This window comes from Lissotriton vulgaris, chromosome 7 (genome assembly GCF_964263255.1).
Source record: "Lissotriton vulgaris chromosome 7, aLisVul1.2, whole genome shotgun sequence".
In the NCBI taxonomy this organism is placed as follows: domain Eukaryota; kingdom Metazoa; phylum Chordata; class Amphibia; order Caudata; family Salamandridae; genus Lissotriton; species Lissotriton vulgaris.
Window position 1 is genome coordinate 1,509,172,336 of NC_141695.1, and position 26,692 is coordinate 1,509,199,027.

The 26,692-nt window shown below is 49.7% G+C and overlaps 1 protein-coding gene across 1 annotated transcript in view; it reads right to left on the bottom strand.

Moving 5' to 3' along the window:
* Positions 1–26,692, bottom strand: part of MTO1 (mitochondrial tRNA translation optimization 1) — a 342,142-nt gene that overhangs the window by 22,435 nt on the left and 293,015 nt on the right. The window contains exon 12 of the mRNA XM_086932362.1: positions 18,403–18,560. Within this exon, the coding sequence (XP_086788488.1) occupies positions 18,403–18,560 (158 nt within the window). The remainder of the gene's footprint in view (positions 1–18,402; positions 18,561–26,692) is intronic.

Genomic DNA, 26,692 nt, shown 5'->3' on the forward strand with positions numbered 1-26,692 from the left:
AAGGGATCCTGCTCCCCCTCCCAACCCTCCTCATCCATTTTTTTTTTTTAAAAGATTTTTATTGCATCACCAATATAAATGTACAGACAAGATATTCAGCAAAATTAGTATGACATGGACCAGTTCAATTGATGACATTCGTGTTTCGACCTGGGGGCTTCCCCCGCTAGTGATGCGGTTGGCTTCATCTTCGTCTCGGTCTCGTACTTCTTACATTGTCTGACCGCTTCATTTTGCACATAACCCTGGAATGCTTTTGTGGTTTACGCCCCTCCCCCTCCCCAAATTTCGGTACCCCAACATCCCTCCAAACCAGCTTCCTACCCTCCCTCCCCCGTGGTCGCGCTGCGCTTGAGTAACCATGCATCAGTGCCTGGTGTGTTGCAGGAGGAAGCAAACAATCGCTAAGGTGTGTTCTCCTGTATCGTGTTAGGGTCTGCTCCGGCTAGTTCGCTCTCGCCTTCCTGCCCCTCATCGTCCACATCCCTGAGCGCCTGCACCATCACCTCCCATGCTGTCGCCCTTTCTAGCGCTTTCTCGTCATTCGACCTCCAGGCCATCTGGTATCGTAAGGTACTATCACACGCGGCCCATCTCAGACACTCCCCATACCATCTTTTATACGTGGGCCCCACTCTGGACTTCCAATTTCGCGTGATCTCCCGCTTGGCCAAGATAAGCCCTAAGTCTATAAATTTACTCGACATCGTATTTCTAGGTGTGTGCGGGAACCAGTGAAGGATGCCAACTGCTTTAGTATACTGGATATCCCGGTCCGTCGCACCGTTAAGGGCCCGCCCAACTTCCTGCCAATAGTCGCCTAAAGAAGGGCAATCCCACAGCATATGACACAGATCCGCCCCCGCTGTATTACATCTGGGGCAAGCAGCGTCGGTCGCCCCAAAGTACTGTTGGATTTTCCCGGGCGTGAGGTATGCCCTGTGGATAACATAAAAGTGGATCAATTGGAACCTGGCATTCCTCGAGCTCTTCCGCGCCCTCCTCAGCAGTTGGCCCCAGGTCGTGTCTGGTATCTCCACCTGGAGGTCCAGCTCCCACTTGGCCTTCAGGGCTGCCAAAGGTTGCAAGGCCTCCCGCTGCATCCGCGAGTACAGGCATGTGACGGCCTTAAAGGTTCCCGCCGCCATCATGGCGTACTGGCAGGCCATCGAGGTACCTGGTTCCTGCAGCCCTTCCCCCCAGTGGGCACGCATGGCGCCTGTGACTGCCGCGTGCAGCAGATAGTCACCCCTCGGTAGGTCAAATCTCTCTTGCAGGTCCCGGAACGGCAGCAACACCCCATCTTCGTAGAGGTCACCCAGCACGTGTATTCCCGCCTCCTCCCACCCTAGCAAGCGTGACCAGTCACCTCCATGTGGGAGGGCAGTGACCATCCCCAGCGGTATTTCGGGGGCGTACATAAGGCGGACACCCGCCCGCTTACGGGCCCGGTCCCAACATAGACGGAAAGACTGCTCCTCGACCGTCAGGTCTCCCACTCGGAGTTTCTGGTGTAGCGTGATATAAGCTAGAACGTGTCGCGGGGTGCCTTCGACTCTCGCGTCCTCGGGACCTCTATATACTCTCGCCACCTCCTGAGTAAAAGACTGCAGCTGGGCAGCGAGGTAATATCCCTCGAAGTCCGGCACTGCCATACCTCCCTCATCTTTGGGGCGTAACAGCGTGTCGAGCGCTATGCGTCTCCTACCCGTGCCCCACAGGAACGCTATGATCAGTGACCTCAGGCGTTTGAAAACCGAACTCGGGATCCATACCGGCAGTGTCCTAAAATAGTACAAAAGCCTGGGCAGGGCTATCATTTTAAGCAGGGAAATTCTACCAGCCAGAGAGAGCGGTAGGGTCGCCCAGAAGTCCATAGATCCACGCAGGGCGTTAATACAGCGAGTTACGTTGCCATCCAGCAGGTCGGACGGGGTGTGATAAACATAGACCCCTAAATAATGGAGGCAGCGCGGCTCCCACCGGAGTTCCGGAGCAGTGAGTGGGCACGGCTCCCCCGGCCTCAGGGGAAACAGACAGGATTTAGGCCAGTTGACCTTCAGGCCCGATAACCTACCGAACTGCTCCAGTAGCCTCCGCGCCCCCTGAAGGTCGGCGCCGGCATTGGCCAAAAACATCAACAAGTCATCCGCATAAAGGGAGATGAGGTGCGGCCTCCCCCTAAAAGGCAAACCTGCGTAGTGGCGGCCCAGTCTGGCTACCGCAGCGAAGGGTTCCATTGCTAACGCAAACAGTAGCGGGGATAGGGAACAACCCTGCCTAGTTCCACGCCTGATCGGGTATTGTCTCGAGATCAGCGCCCCCACCCGGACCCTCGCTACCGCCTCAGTATAGAGGACCTTGGTCCACTGTATATATCCGTCTCCCAACCCGAAGCGACGCATCACCTCATATAGGTATCCCCATTCGAGGCTGTCAAATGCCTTCTCAATGTCGATGGACAGGACAAATGGGGAGACGGTGTCTGGCCAGTCCACACCCATCAGTCTCGTGAGTCTGCGGATGTTATGAGTGGTGTTGCGTGTCGGTATGAAACCGCACTGGTCACCATGAACCAGGCTCGTCATGTGCACTAGCAATCTGTTGGCCAGAATTTTACTGAGGATTTTATAATCCGTCGTCAACATAGATAACGGACGGTACGAGGACAGCGCCGTACCCTCTCTGCCCTGCTTCAAGAGTGGGATCATAAGGGCCTCGCACATAGAGCCCGGGAGTCGGCCCTTCTCCTGCGCCTCATTGTATACCTCGCGCAGCCGCGGAGCAAGATGCTCTAGGTATTTGCCATAAAATTCGATCGGTAGACCGTCAAGGCCCGGGGTCTTGTTTCTAGCCATCTGTTTTACAGCGCAACCTATTTCTCCGAGGGAGATGGGCCGCCCTAATTCTTCTGCCTCCGAGTCCTCCACGCGCGGCAACTCTAGCCCGTCCAAGAACTCCTCAAGCTCCTCCGCCCCTCCCGTATCACCACTCAGATAGAGCCCTTCATAATAGGCTCGGAACTTGTTCAGGATCCCGGGTTGGGAGTGGCAAGGCTCCTCCCCTGGCTCCTGGATCCTCATGATCGGCCCTCCCCCCCGGATAGGGTTAGCAAGCCAAGCCAACATCGCCCCCGCCTTATCACCTTCCGCATGCGCCCTCGTCACGTACGCCTTGTGGTCGAAGCTACGCAGCCGCTCTAGCTCTACCGCCAGCCCCTCCCGCGCCCCACTAAGCCCCTCCTGCAATTCTGGGTGATTCGGGCGTCTCTTCTCAAGATCCCTCAGCCGTGTCTCAGCCTTATCTAAGTCATCCAACAAAGTCTTCCGTGCCCCTGCCGTGTGCCCAATACAGTGTCCCCGCACCACCACCTTGAAAGCATCCCATTCAACCGCCCTCGTAGAAGCCGAGCCACTGTTCTCCTCAAAATACCTCTCGATACGTTCACTCAGGGCCTCCCTGAACAACAAGTCGTCCAGGGTGTCAGGTTGCAGGCGCCATGTTGGCACGCAGTTAACAGTCACCATCCATTCCAGAGACATCAACAAGGGGTTGTGGTCCGATATTGTCCTTGCCAAGTATTCCGCCCCTCCTACCGCAGGGAGCACACATTCCGAACAAAGAAACGCATCCAGCCTCACATGTAGATCATGCAGGTGCGAGTGAAAGGAGTAGTCCCTAGTGGTGGGGTGCAACGCCCTCCATGCATCCGTGAGGGCCCAGCTCTCCTGCCATTCTAATCTGCGCTTGGCGATCCTATGTGCTGGGGACGCGCGTAGCGGGGGATGGGACCTATCTAGCAGCCCATCCTCAACCGAGTTGAAGTCCCCCCCCAGGAGGACCGGTCCTGCCAAGTAACCCGCCAATTTGCCCGAGACATTGGACAAGAAAGCGGGCAGGTCTACATTAGGAGCATACACATTGCAGAGCGATATCATCCTGCCTCTCAGCCTTCCTTCCACCGCCACATATCTGCCCTCTGGGTCTATCGACGACTTCGAAACTTGGAAGGGGACCCCCGCCCGTATCCAAATCAATGTCCCCCTCGCAAATGCCGAAAATGTCGTGTAGAACAACTGCCCCCTCCAGCGCCTTTGTAGAGCCGCCCCTTCCTGCTTATTTAGGTGCGTCTCCTGCAGGAACGCTATGTGAACCCCCCTACGCTTGAGGTACGCCTGAACCTTATGTCTGCGCGTCATGGACTGCATGCCCCGCACATTCCAGGTCACACATTTCAACGCTCCAGTACTAGCCATTCCCCCCTACACAACCGGACCATATAGCAAAGAACAGTGTTCGCCTAAATCTCGCGACCACGGGCCCTCCCCCCCACCCTCTCCAAACAGGAAGCCAAACCCCTCCAACAACTACAACCCCTTGAGCAACCCCAACCGCTCGCAACTCCCACCCCCCCAGGACAGGCCCCCCGCAACTGGAAGTACCCCCATCCAAACCAACACTCCCGACCACCCCTCAAGGAAAGGTGGTAATATTCGCAGTCCCCACTGCGATGACCTTAGGGGCCAGTAAGGCGCGGCTCAATGCTATAAGACCTCCAACAAATCAGCCCCGCGCGCTCCACCCCACACTCCCCACATTACAGATCCCCAAAACCTCAGTCAATATCATTCCACTGCTGTGGGTCCATCGCCCCGGTGTCCAACCAGCGAGTCCATTCCGCCAAACCAGTTCAACACGCCTCCAGTATCTCTCCCGAGGTCTGCGGCGTCACAATAGGGCCCCGGGCTCCACCAAATTCCGATAGACCTGTCTCTGAGCCCGTTCCCGGGGCCTCCGAATCCGTGCCCTTCCCAGACTGAGTCCTGGCGGCTCTAGATAAGTCCACCACCGCCTGTAGGGCCGCCTGCCTCTCCGCCTCCGTCTGCGACATCGAGGGTTTCCCGGTCCTCCTGCGATTCTTTCTGATCCGTTGGGACTGCCTGATCGGCTTTTCCACCTTGGCCTCTTCCTCCCTGGCCTTAGCACCGTCCGTTCCTGCCTTATAAGTGTCCCACCAGTCCCATGCATCCGCGGAAGTCGTGAAGAATAAAGACTTTTCGTCCACCACCACTCTTAGCTTGGCAGGAAACAACAGGGAGTACTTGATGCCTTCCTGGCGGAGCTCTCGCTTGAGGGACAAGAAGTTTGCCCGAAGTCGCTGAGTCTCAAACGTGTAGTCCGGGAACATGGTGACTCTGTTGTTTTCCACTTGAAAGGGCCCTGCCTCTCTCGCCCTCTGTAAAAGCCAGTCTCTGTCCCGATAATGGAGCAACTTGAACACCACCGGGCGAGGAGGAAGGCCCAAGGCAGGCGGACGCGCCGGAACTCTATGCGCCCGCTCCAGGGAGAAGAAGGGGGACAGACCTTCAGGTGCCACCTCCGTCCGCAGCCAGTTATCCAAGTAGCCCACCATGTCGTCGCCTTCAATTTTCTCCGGCAGGCCCACTAGGCGTACGTTGTTGCGCCTGTTCCTGTTTTCTGCATCCTCGGCCCTCCTTTCCAGTACCTTCAGACGGTCCATCACGTCGGCCATCTGGGCCTTCACCGTTGCCTGGGCCGGGGCTAAGTCCTTAACCGTGGTCTCCACGGATTTCACCCTGTCCTTGAGTTTATCGTGGTCGGCCTTCAGGAGGCCCAAGCCCGTTGCCACCTGAGCTATATCTTGCTGCAGGGCATCCTTAGTGGTGGCGATGGCTTCCAGGATACGATCCTGCATCCGCTGTAACGCCGCTTGGTCTCTCTCCGCTCCTTCCGCCGCCTCAGTGTCGGTCGCGCCATCTCCCTTCCGCTTCGGCTTCCCCATCTGGGCCGGGATGGGCGGTGATCTTCAAATGTGTTCCTGGTCGCCCTCCGAGCGTCGCCGGGCACCGTCCCCCGGCCGGGTTCTCAGGCCCAGAAGTGTCACCAAGAGGCAGGAAGCACCGAGCGGTCGTGGCCCGGCCAGCGCCAGTTGCGCCTGAGATCCGGGGTCCTCGTCTCCGAGTCACTGTCGCACCGTTGTCGCCCCAATCAGGAGACGGTCCTCAACCACCGCCCAAGGGCGCGCCCAAAGTTCTTCCAGCACCTGGGGAGAGGCGCGACGCGGCCGCCAGCACCTCTAGCGTGTCCGGGAGCGGTCTTCAGTGGGTCTCCGGGCAGATGTCTCCGTCACAAGCAATCTCATGCCACCGCCGCCATTTTGGGGTCCGCGACTTCTCGGCCGAGTTCAGCTTTTCAAAGTTAAGATACTGCTGCGGGAAGGCTCGGTGTCGTCCTCCGCGGGTCCCGGACCCTCCGCAGTACCGTCCAGTACCGGATAATGTCCTTTATCTCGGGGTTCGAATGAATTTTCAGGATATTTTCCGGGATCGGGCACGGAGCTCCGAGCTCACGCTGCCTACCTCCTCGGCATCCAAGCCACGCCCCAACCCTCCTCATCCATGTCTAACTCTTAAGAATAGGGCAGGTTGGGCCGCATAGAGCCTTACGGCTCCGTCGGCACTGGTCTCGGGCATCGGTGGACGCCCGACCGGCACCGTTTCCTCAGGAATGAGGACTGGGAAGGTGCCGCCAGTGGGGACCTGAACAGCAGACGCGGCGCTGGGGAAGGTCGCTGTGGAGGAGCAACAGGTGCTGGTCCGGACCTGGGGACGGGTCCAGTACGAGGCTGCAGTGACGAAGCCGAAAGCATAGAACCCAAAGGGACTCCTTCATCCGAGGCTGCGTGGAGAGGGCGCGTCAGCAGGGTCGGGTCACCCACAATGCTGTACATGGTGTCATAAAACTCATTAAGTTGGGCAGGGGTCACTCCCGGCCCCTGAAAAGGAGGCAGACACCCGCTCCACGGAGCAGGGCCTCAAACGCAGAGGTTCCTCCATCTTGTTGCGCGACGGACGGTTCGAATTCGAAGCACGCTTTGACTTCTTGTGTTTCTTGTGATGCCTCTTACCAGATCGTGATGACTTGGAAGAAGAGGACTTCGATCATCCGGAGAGGCAGTCGGACCTTCCTCTCGACGAGACCAGGATTGAGACTGAGATCGACAGAGTGACCTCCAAGATGCTGGGTGTGACTAGCTTTAAGGACCACTCCCTCAAAGCTTTTGGCACCATGGCCCGGCAATCTGAGCACGACTCTGTGTCATGGCAACACTCCAGGCACCAAAGACGCACATAGTGGGGGTCTGTGACCGACATGGCGCGATGACAGGTATTGCATGGCTTGAACCCCTGAGGTCTTCTTGCTAGACATCCCTAGCACACCAGAAGAAGTCAACAAAAGGTAGAAAAAAGTCTACCAAAAAATGACAAGGGGTAAGCTCTCGTTGACGGAACGGCGCTAGCTGGTGCGGAAAGAAAAGAACTGACATCAGCTCGCCATAGTGGTGGCTATATTAATGACTCGGATGTCATAACGACGACGAACACGACGCCAATGACGTCACGTTGAGTAGACCGACACCATCTATCGGCGCACAAAAAAAAATCTTTCAGATCCAGCCTGACGCCTGGCATTTCAAAGATATGCAGCTAGATGTCTCTATCAAATACCCCTGGTACCAAAGTAATGAGTCATCAGTCTCCCTGATGCTGCTTGATTTATCACTTGTATATATATCGTCTTCAGATATATTTGACAAAGTCTACCATTTTTCTCAAAACATCACCTTATGAGTTCTGAAAATACTCCCATTTTCATCTTCAATACACTGTTCAAATTTGGTATAAATATATTAATTCAGCCTAGCAAAAGCTTCTAATTTAGACTGTGTTCAGAATGGCTATAATGAAAAGGAGTGTCTGAGAGGGAGCCGGGTGTGACTTACGCACATTTATAGTGAACCCAGTGAATGCAGAGGCTCGTCGTAGTCTGAAGGTGGGAAACAACTGCATAAGGGCGAAACAGCCTACAACAACCAATCAACGAAGTAGGGTCAGACTAGAACCCCTGACCCACACAGATTAGCTGCAACCACTGTTATCACTTTCGTGAACACCTAAGGGGCACTGGTAAGGCCGAAGGGGAGCACAGCAAACTGAAAGCGCTCTTAGCCCACCGTGAACCAGAGGTCACGTCTGTGGGCAAACAAAAAAGGAGATGTGGGGGGGGGGGGGGGAAGGAGCCAAGCTAGCGACCGAGATGGCCGCATAGACGCTCGGCTCCGTGAGCCCTCTCACCCCGCGCACACATCCTGGCAACTATCCTGAGCCGTAACGGCATGTTTAAGTAGGCGAAGGAAAACTTTCACTGACCGTTTGCTCCTGAGGCTTCTACATGCGGCAGGCCCGAAGAAATGTCCCCGACTGTTTTGCGGCCCTCACGGAGCTGGGACCGGGGTGTCGAGTGAGAGGAGCAGCCGGCCGCGACTGTGACAACAGCGGCCATTGGTGGAGGTGAGGAGTCTGCCGGAGGGCGCCGGCGATTTGATGGGCCGATGGCGACAGTGATGACCCTGTCCATCTAGCGGAGTGCCTCGTGGGGATGCGTGGCAAAGCAGGGTCGAGGGGAGTGCACGATATTTGGCCCCCTTTCCAGTGTTGTGTCCGGGCATAACTAAGGACTTCCCCCGGAATTGGCGGGCGGCTCCCGGGGAGCGGCAGAGATTTTGTTTAGCCCTTTGGTGGCTCTTCCCTGGGAAGCCTGCCTTGACTTTCTGGGTCCTCGCTGTGAATCCTGTTGGGCCCTGGTGTGGGGCCCGGTCCCGAGGTGAGGTGAAGAAGGACGAGGCCGGATCAGCTAAGATGGCGGCTGGCACCCTCTTACGCAGACCACATCCTGGTAGAAAAGCTGCCGTGCGGGAGAGTTCAGGGGTCTGGCGGCACGAGAATGAGCCCACGTCCAAAGATATATTGACTGCTCTAACGGCCCTGCATGCGACCCTGATCCGTAACGCCCGGGACCTGGGAAGAAGGATGGCCGCCATTGTTGTCCCGCCGTTCCACATGGGCACAGTTCGATCTAAAGGAAGTGCCGACGTGCCCGCCTCTATGTCAGTGAAGAGTGCTCCAGCTACGCCTAGGTTCGTGGAAACGCTGGAAGAACCGGTTCATGAGATCGCCTTGGACAGATCTGTAGTACATGTGAGTTACTCGTCGGGGCACATATCTAATCAGCGGCTGGGGAAACAACGCCGACCTATGTTTTGGGCTGCCCCGGCGACGTCTCAGCGCTTGCCGGATGGTGTGACTCTCTCTCCCTGGATGGTGAGACTGTGTTCGGACTTGAGGATGTTTTCGGGGTCGATACAGACACAGACGGATTTCCGCCACACATATTCGGCTGGGTTTTGGTTGCTGAAGTCCCATGAAGTAATAACACGGCCCGGTCCGCCCGGATCACTTGGGCCCTCCACGCCGCTCTGTATGCCGACTGATAAGTGGACGTATGTTGGTACTACTGATAGAAAAGGCCAGGGGTGATACCGTCTAGGATCCAGTGAACTTATTGTTGGCTGACGGTGATTTGGGGGACACTCGGCGGGGATTTTATTGATGGTGCTATCGGTGATTAATGTTTTCCATGGTTATTCTGATCTTGCTTTTAGGATGTTTACTGGGCGCGGGGGTGGGGGGGGAGCCGGGTGGCAAGATCGAGGGCCCTTCTCCATTTCTTTCTTATTTTTTTCTTTCTCCTCCTTTTCTATATTTCGGGTCTCTTATTTAGGGCGACAGGCACGCTGCTGGGGGGGGGGGGGGGGGGGTAGGCCATGGCCTTCTGCAGGAGTGCAGGGTAGGGGGATGGGGTTTGTTAATTTGTCATTTGTCTGTTATTTGTTTCTATGGCCCTTTTGTCTTTCTTCCTTTTTGGTGTCGTTGTTTTTCATGTTTCCTACAGTATGTTTCGTTTTGAGGGGTGGGGTGCAGCTTTGCTACGCAACAGGTTTGTGTTTACATTTATCCTGACTCGTATACCTTACCCCCAATACTTCAATTGTATTTGCACTATTTGCAGATTTCCTGCTTCATGCTTGTTATTGTAGGACCATGTATGACCAAATGGCATTGATTCTTGGTTTTTCTTTATTGTAAAATGAACCTTCATGAATCCTGAATTTTGGCCAGTACGCTTGAATACAAGTCATATCCTGGACACTTGTTAGACCCCGGTTTTCGGGCTGCTATATTTTCCCACATTGATTTGCTGTACTTACGACTTGACTAGCGGCCGGCCGGGGTGGTTGTAGGCCCATGCTTGTATTTGCTTGAAGTAATAATAAAGGTTCCCCCAAAAAAATTTTTAAAAAAGGAGATGTGGAAATATGCATCCTGCCAGTCCAACACTACCATCCAGTCTCCTGGTTCAAGAGCAGACAGGGCTTGGGCAAGTTTGAGCATCTTGAATTTCTCTATCCTCAAGAAGAGGTCGAGAAGGCACAGATCTAAGATGAAGCAAAGTCCTCTGTCCTTATTCGGCACCAGAAAGTAGCAGGAATAAGAACTGCAATCTACTTCTTATGCAGGCATCCTCTCTATGGCTCCCTTGGCCAAGAGAGCCAGCACTTCTTGAAGGAGCAAGGAAAGATGGTCCTCTGTCAGCCGATCGTATATGGGTGGCACAGGTGGTGGGGTAGTCACAAACGGGAGGGAGTAGCCCCATCGGATGTTCTGGAGGATGCATAGGTCTGATGTCACTGCCTGCCAGTGGGGTAGGTGATGGCAAATCCTGCCTTGCACTGGATACCCATTGTGTTCAGAGGGCAAACTAAAGAGGCTTGGAGGCAGCAGCTGCTGGGGGAATAGCAGACTGACTCAACAGCTGTCCCATGCTGTCTGTGAAACCAGCACCCCTGCCCATGAAAAGCCTGTTGGCCATGGTGGCTGGGAGGGTAGAGGCGCAGTTGGAGAACCCTTCCGTGGTGACAAAAGGGACATAAGGCAGATTGGAGTTGACAAGGGTCCACAGACAAGCCCAAGTACCGGGCCATAGCTCTGATGTATTTTAAAGTGCTCCAGCGCTGAATATGCTTTCTCTCCAAAAAGACAAGACCCATCAAAGGGCATGTCCCTGAGGACATCCCCTGAAAAACACAGTTGTTCTCAGCCAGACGTGGCACTACAAGGCCAAAGATACGGAAATCGCCTAGCTCTGCAAGTTGTTCATGTCACGCCCTCACCTTATGATGAACTTTTTGGCATCTTGATCATCAGCAATACCATAGACAGCACTTGCGGAACAGAGTCCCATATTGTATGAGAATAATGGCCCAAAAGGTGCACAGTGTTCGCCAACCACAATGCTAGGCTGGCGGAAGAGAACATTCTCTTGTGAAAGGTGTCCAGCCTTTTGGAATTCCTATCTGGTAGAGTGGTAGGGAATGTCCCGAGGTTAATCTTGGACGTGGATGCTTGGACCACCAAACTCTCTGGGGTGAGGTGCTGGAATGAGGAAACTTGGATCCCCAGGAGTGGGGTGATGACGGTAGGCAATCAGCCTATGCACAGGAGCGCCTGTGTAGGGCTTGAACGAGGCCCCAAGTATGATATATGTAAGGGCTTCAATAAAAGGGAGAAGGGGTTCAGAAGGGGACACTCCCGGTTGAAGAACCTCTGTCAAGACATTTGTCTTGATTGCCACTGTGGGCAACTGAAGTTCCAAGACCTCAGCTGCTCTACGTATCACCATCCCTGAAGAGGCTTCCTCCTCTGTAGCCACAGTAGGAAGAGAGACCAGGCTAGTATCGGTGAGGTGTCTAACACACTAGCCTCCGCCAGTTCCTCATACCAGTTGTCCAATTCCTGCTCTTCTTCAGGGAACTGGTAACCATAAGGGTCCATATACCACTTCCACTTGTCTCCTCTCCTGTCCCATCATGTAAATAAGGCACTACTTCACTCCAGAGAACATGGGCATGGTCGGTGTCCGTCAATGTTGCTCTCGTTCTTTTGAAGGAGTTGGGAATAACGATGGGTGCAGTGCCACCTAGGGGCACTGGCAACCCTGGCCCTGGAGCAGGCGTTAAGGAAGCGCTCACTGACGACTCCGCTCTAGCTCCAGCAAGAGATCCATGGGGCCTGACTGGCCCGATGGTGTACCCGCTGTCTGAGATACAGTAGGGCCCCTCCCGTCCAAGTGGGATCCAAAGCGCTCCAAATGGGCTGGGCTACCCAAATTTGAGGCGCATGTCCTCATAAAACTCTTTTAACTTGGCGGGGGTCGCTCTGTCCTTGGGAAAAATCAGGGAAGTGTGGAGCTTTAGGAAGCGTTCCGTCAGTGCCTTGGGGTGCATGGCACGGCAGTCCTTGTAATCGTGCTGTTGCTTCAAGCACCACACACACACACCAGGCCCCACACGGCTTAAAACCAGCTGGTTTCCTCAGTAATATACCCACACACCAGGAGTAGATCTCAAAAAAGTTTGTCAAAAATTTGCAAAAAGCCAGGCACAAGTGACTGAGGGCTAGATGAGATCAGATCAGGGCTATTTGGCATAGAAATTTGAAAAAAAAATATATAAAAAAATAGCTGCGGTGGTACAGATGCACAGGCTATCAGGGCCTTTCATTCTCACAGATCACATGTCCACATTACACCTAAATGAGAAAGTATTCTAAATCTCATGAGAAATCCTGGCTTTGTGCTCAATAATGAAATTAAAAGACTACATAGGATTGAACAACTTGAAGGCTGTGAGACATTATGAGTGTTTTGCCATCCGTCTGAATAGTAAACTGTGTTCCAAACAAGAAGGGCTGAAATGTTTTCAATATCAACATGACCTCAAAACATTCCTTCTTAATTTCCGCCATGGATAGCCAACACTAACTAACAAAAGCAAGTGGGTAGTCTCAACTTATCACGTTTTGTTGACAGAGAACGCCATACTCTAAAGTTTAAGTCTCAACAACGAAGACTGATGGAAATCTTGCATCTTTAGAACTAGCGCCTTGCACAAAAACTTTTTAAAGTGATCAAAGGCAGCTGACAATCAGCAATCCAATTTACTTTCTTAGGTTGCTTCTGAGGCATCATTGCTATGAGTGGAGCAGTAATTTAACAGTAGTTCACCACGAAGATCTGGCAATACCCAGAGAGACCCAAGAGTGCCCTCACATGAGTCTAGGTAGGCTGTGTCTCCCAATCCAAGATTGTGTGAATTTGGTCAAGAACCACTTGCTGACCAAAGCAGAACACACTTGGCACTTGGTTTCCTTGGCTGTGAGCTTGGCTTTCTTCCCTCCCTGCAACACCTGAACACTGCCAGGTTGTCTAAGTAGACAACATAAAATGTATAAAGGACACACTGGTCATGGTTCATCCTTCTCCTCGAAATCAGTTGGTGCGTTTTGTAGCTCATACAACATTACCTAAAATTGAAACAGGCCTTCGGGGGTGAAAATGTAGTCTTACTCTTGGAATTGGGAGCTGCCAGCACTCAATGGAAAAGTCAAAACTGACCAGAAAGTGGGCTACTCTACCTTATTGACCACTTGGTGCTCTTTCAGTATTGTGTGGAGTCCACTGTTTTACATACAACAGCAGGGGTTTCTCAACCCCTACTTCAGTGCAGTCACCACTCTGTCCAGGGGCTTTATGAGGACTCAATGATGCCTAAGTGTTGCCTCTTGGAGATTTCAACTATGAAGTTGTCTTGGACTTTTTCATTTATTACATCTGCTATGTCTTTGACTTGACAAGCAAGCTTTCTTCTACACCTATGGTGTGGTTACATCAAGGTATAAGATTAGGGGCCAAAGAAAACATCTCCGTAAACTACCCTAACTGAGGCTCACACTCCTCCTCTAATAAGGTGGTCAAATTGGAGAAGAGTTGGACTTCCTCCACAGAGCAGCTGCTCAGCCACTCACAATATTTCAAGGAGCAACTCACTCTCTTCAAATTAACTAAAAATGGGATTACTTTTTTAATGAAAATTATCATACTCTACAGAGACGCATCAGGACTGTGGGTAATCAAGGGTAAACTCACTCTGGTTCGGATTAAGTGGGATGCAGGGAAGGTAGCAGTGGAAGCAGGACTCCGAGTGGCGATTGATAGCTTCTGCTACTTGGGACTGACAATTGCCTTCACCCAACAACGTTATTGGCATCTCAACATACTGCCACTGCTGTCCAAAACAAAAAACGATTTTAAAGTCTGGGCATCATTACTGCTCTCAATGGCGGGCCGAGGGGCGTTATTTAAAATGTTAACTATCTCTCGTTTCCTTTCTATCCTACAGCATCACCCGTATGAGATGCCAAGTACATTCTTTGCAGGGCTACGTGCAAACATCAGCATGTTCCTCTGGGTAGGAAAGACCCCTGCGTCTCTTTTGAAAAATACTGTATAACGCTATACAAAGCAGGATTGGGATGGGTCAATATCCAGCTATATTACTCAACATCCCACATGATAAATGCTCGGTTTTATGCGGACAGAGAAGTTGGAACTCAACTTTATACAGCCACATGATATCCTTACCCTGCTCTACATCGGTTCTCCACTGCATACCCTACCCCGATCTCACATCTTCCCGTCCTATGCTGGCATGCCACGTCAAGACACATTAAATGGCATTCCACACAGAGTGGGACAGGTATGCCCAGACGTGGGTCCTGTGCTCTCCATGCCACTGGAGTGAAGCTATTCTGGCTGTTGAGGGCTGAAAGCGAAACCGGTCCTAGGATGCTTGTTTCCAGTCCAGGTGATTTGAATATGGCTGGGTCCAAAGTGAAATGGCATGGTGAGCAAAATAACGATGGATTTACACCCATTACTGGGGTGAATGTATGACATTGTTCTGCATTCTGTCCATCAATTGTTCTTTTGGCAAGCAACACCCTTGAGCTGGGAAACATGGCTGTTAGAGACAGTAAAGCTATCTTATTGAAAGCTGGGACCGAATACACATATCCACCCTGGGTGACATCTGGACACTAGTAGGTAGTCACATTTGATCCTTTGAGGAACTTGCCACAGAGTTTCAGCTCTTCTCCACACAATTCTATAAATAATTACAGTTAATACATGCCCATGACACCTACAGAGACATGCTCACTGCGGTCCTGAAGTACAACCCAATCGAATGCTACCTAACACTAGAAACCCTGGACAAGTGGGACATATCCCAATTGTAAATAGGACTAAGGGCCAGCTGACAGGCAGGCTTGTAGTGGTCCTCGAGGACAAAGACGGGAGTGGGGCAAAAATGGCTCCTAGCGTGCTAGCTATATCCATGTTCTTACACCTTGCCTGGTTCAAATTCCTCCATGAATTCTACTGTACGCCAGCACGTTTGTGGCAGATAGGTCGCACCACCAGCCCTGCCTGCCTTTGCTATGAGGCCTCACAATGATAGAATCTAGATCAAAAAATTTTAACAGGTTGTTTCCGAAGGTGAGGCCAAAAGACATTTCCAGTCTCTTACTGCTGAGAAAATATACTTTAAAAACAATGGTTTTAACAGTCGACATTGACGCAAATGCAGGGGAAGATAGACAAATAGCCATTGTTTAAAGAAAGAGAGGCTATGTGACCTCTGCAGGAAACATGTTCAAGATTTAAATCATGACAGAATGAGTCAATGGGATGAATCTATGTGCTGCAGTGGAGAAACTGGTATGCACAGGTTGAGGAGCCTTAAGAAGAATGTTAAGATCTTGGGCTGACATGATGGAGTGAATCTGAACTTTGCAACTGAAATGGAATTGGGGAGGGGGAATGTATATGCTATGCTTTGGTACATTCCCAATTGGCTACTGGTGCACCCTTCTAAGTCCCTAGTATATGGTACGGAGGTACCCAGGGCATAGGAACACCAGATGTGTCACCTAGGCTGCAGCATGTATTGTGCCACCCAGGGGAGTCCACTTACACTGTAACAACAGGCTTGTCATTGCAGCCTGTGTGAGCTGGTGCTTGCACCTGGCACTGCAGATATGTTTCCTTATATCTGAGGTCACTACATTTAAAACCTACAAGTCACCCCTAGGGCACGCTCTTCAGTACAGAGGCCAGGGAGATTGGTTATAAGTGGGAGGGTGCCCCTGCATGATCAGGATATCCCTACAAACCCCGGAGTTGATACTCTGGGCTTTGTAAGTGCTGTTAGCCATTTAATACACATAATTGACATCAAGTCAGTTACGAGATGTCTAACTATATATTGGCTGCACAGAAACCGGTCATGTTTGGTATCAAACATGTTGGAATCCTGCCTGACACCGATTCCAGTGTTGGATGTAGGATCCCATGTACTGGGGGTTCCCCTAGGGTGCACCCCTGTATTCTCGGTACCAGCCTTTTGTGGTCTAAAAGCAAGCTAGTGCTGCTGCCGACCACAGGCACGTTTCTGCCCTGCTGAGCTGAGCTCGAGCAGGGGAAGGTAGAACAATAGGTTTCCTGTCACAGGGACGTGTGACCACCTCCTATACAGGACTTGGTGTATTGAGCTGGGGAGGGGGCGCTTGCCAGTGCCACCAGACTGCTCTGAAGGGCACATTTGGTGCCCTCCATGCATACTCCAGTTTTAGTCAGTTCAGGGAGCCTTTGACTCCCGCTGTGGCGCAAAACTGAGCTGTACGTTGAACATAGACTTAAATAAACCTCCACTGGGGATGGACAGAATTAAAGTTTGCGGACAAGGAAGCTAATAGGTAAACTGTAAAGTATATAATTAGGTCAAGTTTTCTATACCATTATTTGTTTAAAGAATATGCATGTCAGGTCAGACCAAGTTATTATAATAAATACAGAGCGAGTTATTTAGATAGAACACAACTGAAATCAAATTTGCTTTATGCTTAAATAACAAGTGCAATTATTAATTAACTGCATAGAATACACTTTTTAAGCTCGGTTTGCACCTAGATTCCAGCAGTAGGGTAATTAATTCCCTTAGATTTCTTGCTTGGATTGGAATCCGAATTCAGATTTCACAAACAATCTATGCAGAAGGCACATTACCAAGTGATCACTCTTACTGGACAGCAGGTGCCCATCATCTAGCCAATGTTATTCAGTAGATCTTGGATCCAGTTTCACCGCTATTGATAGCCAGAGGACAGGTATCATTGTCACGGTAGAAAGCTTGCCACACCACATACAAGGTAATTTGTTTTCTACAAAACGCCCTCTTGCCCTCAACATTCAGGAATTACATGGAACATAACTGCATGCTCAGATAAAAGTGTCTTGAATCCTTCAATTTTCTTTTGTATCAAGAGCAGCAACAGTACTAAGAAAAGATAATCCGGCAAGGTAGGTACCAGAATATCATTTTCCGAATAGTCTGCCCTAAATATTGTGCCCTAAATATTGTTTACAAATGTATTGCCAACGCTGCCGTTAATGATAGAAAATCTATACCCAATGGAACGATATTTTTGCGAACGATATTTAGAGAGAATATTTTCGAAAGACAATACTCCAGTGTACAATATTCTAACATACAACCTCTGAAACAATCTGAATGCACCCAGGGTACATTTTGTTTTCTACTGTAATATTTTTAAAGATACTCATTAATTTTAATACTGTAGTCAATATGTGATGACATGTCAGTGCAAGGCTTATCTGTAAGTGTATGTTTCCTTCTATAAGCTCCCTATGAAGCAGGTTCACTGATATTTTATCAATTAGCTTTCAGTGCGTCAAAAGAAAAGGATTTTAACATTTAAGGGGCATGTCCTTAACACGTCTCTGGAAAGAAAACCAAACTCCCAGTAGTCTTCCCAAAAGCAGTGGAGGGCCAAGAGAACTTTGTGAAGCCAGGGTGAAGAAAGAGGGCTCCTGCTGTGTCATCAGACAGGGCTACTACTCAAAAAGGTAATGGACCCAATTTGAATTAGCCAGTGGATATCAATTCCTCTACCAAGTTGAAATCATGTCCAATCCTTAAGTGTCTTTCTTTAGTCTACTAAAATTAAATAAATGCCAACCACATAACCATTATCAGCAGAGCATGTAGAGACCAACGTTTCATTCACAAAAAGCTGAGGCTAGTTTGCGGTCAGTTTGACATATTTTACAGAGTGGGGACCATTTTACCTACTCTTCCCATTCCTCACTCATGGTACTGGAAGACAAATTGTGATTTCGAAATTGGCAAGGGAACTAGCTCCTTTTAACTAAGAATTAACGTATGATCAAGGCATGAAAACCAGTCTGTGCTAGAACTAATCAACAACTTGTAATTGGAGCATCATGGAAGTATACCCAGTGAGACATGGTTCCTCCGGGCAATATCTCTAGATAGTGGGAGAAGCAGAGGAGGAGCCCACCCACCATAGAAGGATCGAGTAGTTGGGGGTCATGCATGGTCTGTTTGTGATGTGTACAGATAAGTGAATGGGCATGATGGTCATTGCTCGCTTTATTTAGTGCCATTCTTTACTTGCGAGACCTGGTCTTTAGAGCATGCCCAACTGTCAACAAGAATCTATGCCTGTGGTGCAAAAATGCCCCCAATCTGCAATGCCTTACCGTTTGTGGGCGGCTAAAGGCCAGCTTCTCACGAACCTCCAAAGACAACACAGCATCCAGGCTACGGTAGTCCAGATCCACTGGGAGCTCCAGCCCCTCTTCTCGCTGGACCTCAGCCATCTCTTGCTGCTGCAGTGCAACATGCAGTTCATAGATTGCTGGATGAAGGGAAGGGCAGAAGGAAATTAAAAGAAAAAAGCCTCAAAAAGAGACCAGATACCTGACAGTTTGCAATAGGAACATTTCCCAGAAAAATACCCAGAAACCTGGGGTGTATATGTCAATATCTGTATCAAGTTTCCAATTAATGTGCACATCTTCAGCAATGTCTGTGAATTTATCTGACCCTACTAGCAGAGTTTTTCTGTGAATTTCACTGTCCTTGGGGTCTCTGCTAATGAAAAATCATTCAACACCCTCTGTCCTGACAATGAATGTACTATTACATTATGACTCTTTTACATTCACAAAACATGCCTATCCCACACCGAGCTGCACACCTCTTGGTTGACACATTGGTTTGTGGGATGACTGTGCCTTTGGAGATGGGCTAACAGTCTCCCGGTTTGCTCTTACCCCTCATAGGTGTACCGCCCAACTGATCTGGATTTGCTACACCTTCACAGTTTCTTGTGGTAATGTACCCAAAAGGTATTGTTAGAACCTAAAATAAGGAAGGAGACTGAGGATGAGAGGTTGATATGTGTCACTACGTTTAACACCAGGAGTACGGAGATCAAAAGGATTATCAACAACCATTGGCACCTGGTGGCAGAAGAGACAGGTCTGCCGGACCCCCCTATGCATGCCTTCTGTAAGGGAAAGAGCGTGAGAGACTATGTTGTGCATTCTATGTTACAGAAGAAAATTGCGGAGAATCAGACTACATTATGGAATCTCCCCACTGTAGTAGGCCATTTCAAATGTGGATCCTGTAAGGCCTGTGCTATGGCCATGGAAATCAAGGAATGCACGTATAATGACTACACTCACACCCTACAAAATCACACCAATTGTAATACCATGGGGGTAATATATGCCATCTTCTGCCCCTGTGGCTTTATGTACATAGGGCAAACTATCCAGAAGGTGAAAACCCGCATCCTGCAACACTGCAGTAGGGTCCGGTGCAAAGTGCAGGGAGCCCCCCTTGTTGATCATTTTGTCAGATTTAACCACACACCTGAAAGTCTTAGATGGTGTGTAATTGAGAAAGTTAACTCCAACCCTAGGGGAGGCAACTTGGCACAGTCCATCATCATCCGTGAATGCAGATGGATGCATTTCTTCGATACTGTGAATAGGGGTCTGAATGAACAAGAGGAAGTAATGAGGCAAATGGCACTATTGCCAATTGGCTGACCTCCTTTCACTTTGTGGCTTTTTCATTTCTCCCTGAGGGGGTTTCTGTGCCACGCTGCATTTGTTTAAGATCCTCATCCCATTGTATATGCAATCTACTGTTAATGGGTTTTTACAGCAGCTATAGCATTTTTCCCCATGTAACTGTACCTGATACATACTGTTGTTTGTGATTGTCTGTATTGTGTTTCTATGTAAATTATTGTATTTCCATTATTTCAATTGTTATTTTCGTTTTTGTAATTTATGAAACGTTTATAAAAATAATTGTTGTTAAAATGTATTAACATTTACCCATGAAATATGACGAATTATAATAGTTTCTTTTGGACTCTTGGGTCTTAAATCTTAAGCAACATGGCGATATGGTTCGATACTTAGCTCGGTATCAGCCCCCATGTACCAACATCGACGTTTCAAATGAACTTAGTCCTTTGTTTATCCTTACTCCCGTTTCGAATGAATCTAGTCCCTTGTTTACCTCCATTAATCCCTAGTCCCTTGTTGAGCTTTACGCGCCTTCATAGATGTGATTGGCGGTGCCCTATCACGTGGTTTCTCTCGGATGTGAGAGTCGGGAGGTGCCGGACTGAGCTCAGAGTTACCAAGTCTTACAACTTACGGCCTGCCCATTTCGAACTACAGGGAATAACGAATTAATTTGAGGTAATTGTTAAAGTTTAATCCTGACATTGCTTTGTCAGTGATCCAATGCAGATGCCTTTTTCTTAAAACCGACTATATTGGCATCATCTACCGCTATTGTTTATCACTATGCCTCACTATTGGCGGCAATTTTAAACATTGGACTCAAACCTGGTTGTTTGTTCCAACACAGGTCCCCTTGAACTAGACCTAGTTCTTCCTCGCCTTCAACAACCGGTACAATGTTCATTGCCTTACCGGACTAGGATGAGTGTTTTTTACTTATGAGAGTTACTTGCTGGTCACTATACTGTGCCATGGGACGGATTGGTTCCTCTTTCTCTCATGTAGCACGATTGATTTCGACTGCTCGTTTTGTACCAACCGGTTCTCAACTGAACTTCTGAGTCAGAGGTGAGTCTTAACTGGGCTGCACACCTCTTGGTTGACACATTGGTTTGTGGGATGACTGTGCCTTTGGAGATGGGCTAACAGTCTCCCGGTTTGCTCTTACCCCTCATAGGTGTACCGCCCAACTGATCTGGATTTGCTACACCTTCACAGTTTCTTGTGGTAATGTACCCAACACTCCTTTTAACTTCTTTAATACTGGAATCCCTTCATAATAAATTGTAAAATATACTTATACTTACCCTTACAGGTGCTTCCCCGCCCCCCAACCGTCCTGAAGAAGACCCGCAGCAGAGGTCGTGACTTTCCCTTATTGCGCCAGGGTCGAAACGTCGACGATCCCCCATTTTTTTTTTTTTTTTTTTTTAAATTTTTGAAAACCTTTATTGTGCATAAGAAATGATAACAAATACGGGCCTACAACCATCCGGCCGGCAACGAGCAATCGGTTAGCACAGCAGCATACGTTATGGCGACACAGCACTGTACCAGAATCGCAAACATTTAAAGGAAGAAAGACTGAAGGACAACGCAGCACCGTGTCACAGGATAATTGTAGGTTAAATTTTAAAGTTTTGTTATGCAACTATTGAGATCAGGCCGTAGTGTTCCGTACTAAGAAAAGAAAGGTATAAGCAAAGTCCATGCAGGCGGGACTTGACTTTAGCACCTGTGTCAAGCAAGTCTTAAATCGGTAATCAAGTCCCCGCCAGGCAGGATGGCCACACAATAGTTATGCCACGTCGTAGCACCTATGATCCAATCACATTCCCACTGCCACCCTACACCCAGCACACCCAAACATGGAAGGGGAAGTGAAAATCATAAAAAGAACAAAACAGGTTCCATAGAAACTAACAAAAAAGAAAGGTAACCCCCCACCCTACACACATGCAGAGGCTATGGCCTACCCCCCCCCTAGCAGCGTGCCTGTCGCCCCATAAACCCGAAATTTAGGAAGAAGAAAAGTCGGAAGAAAGGAGAAAGAACAGCGAGAAGTACAGAGGAAGGAAAGAAGGAGACAAGAAGAAGAAGAAAAAGAAAAGGAAAAAACGTCACTCTTGGATTCAGGGAGGGAGAAAAGGACAAGCTAATCTACCGCTCCCCAAAAGGGAAAAGGTGGGGGGAGGAGCCCACTGAGCATCAGAACTCCCGGGACCCCAGCCATCCACTACGTACCCACACTGAAACCTCTTACTCCAAAAGCGATTGCGCTGTACTAAGTTGCAACAATAGGAGCGATGGAAGAAAACAATACACGATGTGTGCACCCAACATTTACAGGAGCAGTTTCAATCCCTGTGCAGCCCATACGGATAAGCATTGTGTCATTAATCACCCCAAATACGACATGGTAGCGGGCACCCGTCGAGGCTAGTCATTAATAATCACCCTTTAGACCCTGGACCCAGACAGAACCCCCCTCCCATCTTCAAAGAGCACAAATGTACAGGATAGACACAGGTTCTAACTGGGAAAGGGGCTGCAATTGCAAATCAGTCACCATATCAAAACAATAGACAGTCCAGGTCACCGCCAGCCGATCAAACTAGCCGAGTTGAGGGGCCACATCAACCCTGGCCCGATCGACGAAACTTCTCCAGGCATGGCCATTCCAGCGGATACCCGTCCGGCAGAACAATGGAGCAAGATGGCCGCTCTCGATGGGAAAGGTGCAATAGAGAGGAAGATGAGCGTCCCCGGTCTCCAAGTAATTCAGCGCCCAGGATGACAAGCCCCCCCTGCCATGCAGGATGTCGCTCACTCCGGCGATGTTGGAAGAGGGCTCCGAAGGCTACACCCACGAGGGGGGCAAACAGCTGGGAAAATGGGAAGCGATGCCCTGATTGCAGTCGGTCAGGCAGAGTCAGAGTTCCCGGAGTGAGGGAAAACTGCGTAGCAGTAGCAGCGTCGGCAGGGAGGCGCGCGACATTGTAGCCAGAAATATAGCAATCTTCCACACGCTCTTGTAGCAACACTGTATTCGGTTGAAAGGCACACGCAGACAGTAGAGACACAGGCAGCCTCGGCCGCTGTATGGAACTCACAGCTTCGTCGAACTTATCCCCCAGTTCTCGAGCAATGCGCCGCCATGTTGCTCGTAGGTCTGCGAGGGCTTCGAGAATATCGCCACAAGTCAGGTCACCCTGCAACAGCCGCCGGTCCCCATAGCCCAGCGTCGCATCTGAATCATCGCCCGGGTCGATTGCAGGCGGGTCCGTGCAGGCTGGGGACAAGGGAACAGCTCTCCGAGCCTGTTGGGGGACAAGCGCCATTGTCTCCACTCCCACGGATCCACACTGGAGGGAGAGGGGGCGACTCCTTCATGGATGGCAATCGTCGTAGCACGGAGGGGCAGGCAGCTGCCAGCACGGAGAGTCCTGAGCAGCGAGATCCCACTCCGCTCCCGGGAGCACTCACAGCGCGCGGCCAGAAGGACGCCTCAAGATGGAGACCACCCAGGACAGAGGCAGCGCAGGAGTGGGGAGTGAGGAACAAAGGGATCCCGTTTCCCTGGCACACACTCGTCAGCCGATTGGAATCGCTCCTCGCAGGGCAGGAGGAACTCCTGCCGTCACTCGCAAGCGGGTCAGCCCCAAACGCCGGCACCTCCCCAGTCCGGCCGCCCGACAAAGAGCTCCAGTGACCTGCGGCGGCAATCGGTTCGAGGGACGCGGGCAGCCCCGGTGAGCGGCTAGTCCCGAAATCCTCGTCCAAAAAGGCCGGCGAAGGTCGCGAATGAAAGCGACTGTCCACAGCGCGTACAGGTCATCGTCCCAGCGCGGAGCAAGCAAGGATTATTGCTAGGATATCCAAGCGGAGCAGACGGCTTTGGGAGCCGGGCGCTCACACGTCCGTCCCGTCCGCCATCTTGGCTCCTCCCCCGATCCCCCATTTTTAATTCTTCAAAGCCTACACCAGTCCCTCCCTGTCTCCCTGTATAATATTGTATATATATTGTGTATGGGTAGGCTTCATATGTGCAATGTAAAAATATTTTCTTTGTTGCACTGAATCATTCTAAACCTTTACTTACACCCTTCTTCTCCTCATCACCTGAGCACCAACTTTCCTTTTTTCCTCTTGTTGTAATTTTATGAATTTGTAAATAAACTGCAGTATAATTTGTCGTGATACTGTTGTGTTGGGTTTATTGCATTTATAGCTGAATTAGCTAATAATACATCTCCTTGTGTTTGTTTGTTCAGATTAAGTCTGACCATTTGTTGACTGTGAATAAGTAATACTCACATCATTTGCATTGTTTAAAAATTGTGTCTAGGACCACTTTCTTTATATATATACATTTACCCAGGTCCTATTGATTTATTGGGTTTACCCCATTGTTTTCAATTATCCCACACCGGGTGGCAGGACTGAAAAATGATCCTATACCTGTCTCAAAACAGAGCTTATAATGCTGATACCACGCATGGGGTCTTTCTCAAGACTAGGTGGTACCACCATAAACAATAAATGATCAGGTAAATAAACACTTTGGAGCAGTCCCTTGTATTGTCAGGCTACACCTCTTATTCCTCTGTTACCAAATGTGCTGATACAACAATAGGAAAAACTTCAGTCCTTGAGAAAAAAGCACCATCATCCGATTGGTGAAGTGACTTACTGAAGCCAATGAGCTGAATAAATCCGCTTTACCAGGCACGTAGGCATAACTGACAAGGGACATGCCTCCTATTCCTACCGTATGTGTGCCTTTGCCAGTACCCTATTCTCACCAAATGGTGAGAAGCAGAACTCATTTCTCTAGTGCTTAGTGACTTCCTTAGCCGGGCTTAGCTTTGATCCCTTGGGATCCTTTCTTTGGCTGTTTTTTTCCCTCAATCTGCTTCAGATGTTGTGGTTTATGCTGCACTGCTCAAGGTTTAAGTCATACACATAGCATAATTGGCTACTTGCAGCAACTGATCCGCATTAACTTCTGAATCTTGTGTTTGAGGGATATACGCACAGGACACAAATATCCGCTGTTTGCTACCATCAGTAAAAGGACCCTTCAGAACATTGTAAGTTGCTGCATTTTAAGAGCACACTTAACCTGAAAGAGATATTGGATTTCATTAACAGGAAGAGTAATGAGGTAATTAGAGAGAAGAGATCACCCAGTATGGTACAGAGAACCCTTCTTGTCAGTGAGATGTTAGCAGGGCATTCCTCCAAGGAATCCCCACTCCTTGCTGGAGGTCACCTGTAATGACACTGCACAAGTCACATAAGTAATGCACAGGACGATGAAAGAACCTGCTCAAAGGGCTATTTATCCACAAGAACCATACATGTTCTATCCCGAAATGTATAATCAAAGGCAAGGGGATCAGGGGCGCTTGTAGGTACAGCATACAAGTTCCTTATAAGTTTGGTTTTACGTGCGTGGTCTTTATTTGTTATTCCATACGCGAAAAAGGCAGCCAACACGTGTTTCGCCCTAGTGGCCTATTGGCCGTGGGCTTTTTCAAGGCCGAATTTAGTTAGATAGGCAGGTAAAGTTTGTGATTCTCTGGATGGAAGGTATTCAGTCTCTGCAGTTCGTGTATGGAATAACAAATAAAGACCACGCACATAAAACCATCAAGGAACGTTTGATAATCATTTTGTACTAATGTTGACAAATCGAGAGGGCACAATCCTCCATCTCCCTCTATCCTTATCAGTATTAATTGTATCAAACAGGTATGCAGTTCCTTCGGACAGAGTCAAATAGAGAGAAAATGTGACTGGTCGGTCTAATATCCACAACATGGGACAGGAGTCCGCTCCTCTTGGAACTGGGGCCCTCAGACACCCAATTGGTGTGTCATGCTTCATCACTGGGCTTGCTCCTTGTTGGGCCGGTGCTGCAATGCCTGACCCGCACCCTTAAAGGAGCTCTTTATCAGAGATCTTTTATTGGAATTCTGAAGAGAGATATGTTGTCTATTCTGAAGGTAGGCAGCCCCGGTGGGCAGATGTAATCATATAGAGGTGAAGGCTAGACCGGAAAGCTGCAAGTGGATTAATTAGCAGACAGTGTCCTGAACTGTGGCTTTAAAAGGATCAATATCTGTTTAGTGACAATAGTAAAAGATCTCTTCCACTTGGTCACATAGGAGGCCCGGTGGCCGGTCTGCATGCTTTAATGAGAATGCTCATACATAAAGGGGGAAGATTAAGGTACCCAAATTCTATGATCTCAGAAGCCAAATTGCAAGGTTGAGGAACTTGGGGTATGGGTGTATGATTTTTCCATGATTCTACTTGGGAAGGTCCAGCCTGTTGAGGAGCCTCTTGTGCAGAACTAGCGAGAGTTCGAGCAGAGTCATGAACCAGAGCTGGCGGGCCCATTTGGTGAGCTACCAGGATAAGAGTGAGGGACGTCTGCCGAAGCCTCCGCACCAATAACAAAAGAAGGGGGGAGAAGAGGAAAAGTGTAGGCAAATATCCCTGACCAGTTCATTCAGAGTGCATTGCAACTGGACTATGGGCGTTTAAACATGGAGGCAAAGTTTGTGCATTTGGCATTTTCTGCCACTGCAAAGGGGTCTATTATATGGGGAAACCCCATCTCTGGAAGGAGCAGAAGAGGACTTGCTAATGGAGTTCCCACTTGTAGATTTGTTGCCACATCCTGCTGAAGAGCTCGGCAAAGTCGTTATCCATCCCTGGAATGTACTCCATGAGCAAATTGATTTTGTGGCGAACAGCCCAGACCAAAATGCTCTGGGAAACCGGTAAGTGTTGTGGAGAGCGTGGAGAGCATGTGCCTTCCTTTTTCTGAGGAGAATACAAGGCTGTGATATTATCCGCCTCGACAAGAACAACCTTGCCAATCAGGTTTGGTGAGAAAGCCTTCAATGCTAGGTGGACGGCGTGG